Source organism: Nanorana parkeri, unplaced genomic scaffold (genome assembly GCF_000935625.1).
Source record: "Nanorana parkeri isolate BGI_ZX_2015 unplaced genomic scaffold, ASM93562v1 scaffold2796, whole genome shotgun sequence".
Classification (NCBI taxonomy): Eukaryota; Metazoa; Chordata; class Amphibia; order Anura; family Dicroglossidae; genus Nanorana; species Nanorana parkeri.
This window is the reverse complement of record NW_017309064.1, coordinates 65,415-67,233: the sequence shown is the minus strand read 5'-3', so window position 1 is coordinate 67,233 and position 1,819 is coordinate 65,415. Positions and strand designations below refer to the sequence as shown.

The window sequence follows — 1,819 nt, the reverse complement described above, 5'->3', positions numbered from 1 at the left end:
GCGCCATTCCATGCCACAGGTGCTACTCAGGCTGGGGGAGGACTTCAGCCTTCACCACTTGCCCTCAGCCTTGTGATTGGACTCTGACTGGGGAAGCTTCCTGGTTGCCTTGGCAGCCAGGGGGCGGTACTGGGTTCCCTGGGTATTTAAAGCTGGTCAGAGCCTTGACTCATTGCTGAGTTATTCTACCTTATGGTGAACACCCAGCTCCCTCCTGTGAACCCGTTATTTGATCTGACTTCCTGGCTACCGACCCTTTTGCTTGACCCTTCGACTACGATTCCTGCTGCCCGCCACGACCCGGAACTGGACCTGACTACCCAATTGGATTATCCTTTTTGTACTGCGATTTTGGACTTTGTTCGTCCCTGCCAAGGGGTTCCACACCCGGCCCATTACTCCAGCCCTGACATGGACAGACAAATCAGAATCCACCACACATCCTCTTCTAGGGAGAAGGACTGGGGATGGAAGGAAGGAGTATATTTTCAGTTGGCCATTGATTAGCTGGTGTTTGTATATGACGCTCCCCATGTGAGAATAAGTTGTGATGAACGGACACTATTGTCCTGAGAAGATAATAACGGGCTCCTCATAACATCAAAGGATTACAGCACACAGAGAAATTCCAGATGCTCTCCGATCCTTCTCCCTTCAATGGTGGTAAGGAGAGAAGAGTAAGATTTTGGACCCAGCAATGTCACATGGCAGCTGAATTACATGGTCAGCATGGACACTCCGACAATGGGAAGCAGGACGAGCAGATGTCTCCTCACCTGTCATCCTTGAGTAGATATTTTCTTATGCTAGTGAAGAGGATTTCATAGGATGTAAAAACATATTTCCATACCCAGTGTATTCTTTTCCTATAATGACCTTTATTTCCCCAAACAGGTCCATTGTTCTGTATGAAATCCATTTATCATCTGCTTCTCTTCATATAACTAATCCTGTGAATACAGTGTAAGCCAAAGTTCAGCCTCGCCCTGTGTATGTAAATATGAAACACTAAACTGCATTCCTCCCCGTGTCAGAGACTTTCACCTTCATTTGTCTCTTCCCTTGTCAGCGATGGCGTCTGCTGATCTGAGAGCTGAGCTGGAATGTTCCGTCTGTCTGAACATTTATACAGATCCCGTAAACCTGAATAGAGAGACATGATAGACTCCTCCATGATGGAGGGGGTCTGGATGTGGCTGGGCTCTCACACACATTACACACAGGTTTATCTGATATAATAACAGAGGTAAATGTATTCTTCTATATACAGGAAGCTGAAGACATATTACTGGATGTGAGCACAGCTCATACTGAGCTACAGATATCAGATGACAGGAAAACTGTATCCATGTCAGATATAGACCAGTATCACCCAGAAACACCAGAGAGATTTCAGTATTGTCCTCAGGGGTTGAGCAGTCGGAGTTTCTCCTCAGGGCGACATTACTGGGAAGTGGATGTCGGGGGATCAGATAGCTGGAGAGTCGGGATGTGTTACCCCAGTATAGAGAGGAGAGGATGGCAGTCAGTGATTAAATATAATATGAAGTCCTGGGGTTTGGACAGGAATGGTAATCAGGATTTGGTGATACATGACAATAATAGGATCCCATTACCCCCCAATATCTCCAGTAACAGAGTCGGGATAGATCTGGATTATGATGCCGGGCGGATCTCCTTTTATGATCTGTGTGACCACCTCCACACCTTCACCACCACCTTCACTGAGCCCCTCCATGCCGGGTTATGTAAGGGGAGGTTGTATAAAGATCTGTGGGGGGAATCGGGAGATGTGAGAACTCCGCCCAGAGTCTGGTGA

At 47.2% G+C, this 1,819-nt stretch overlaps 1 protein-coding gene across 1 annotated transcript in view; it reads left to right on the top strand.

Moving 5' to 3' along the window:
- Positions 1–1,819, top strand: part of LOC108802328 (E3 ubiquitin-protein ligase Midline-1-like) — a 12,768-nt gene extending 10,949 nt beyond the window's left edge. The window contains exon 2 of the mRNA XM_018574191.1: positions 1,154–1,819. Coding sequence (XP_018429693.1) covers positions 1,154–1,819 — 666 coding nt within the window. The remainder of the gene's footprint in view (positions 1–1,153) is intronic.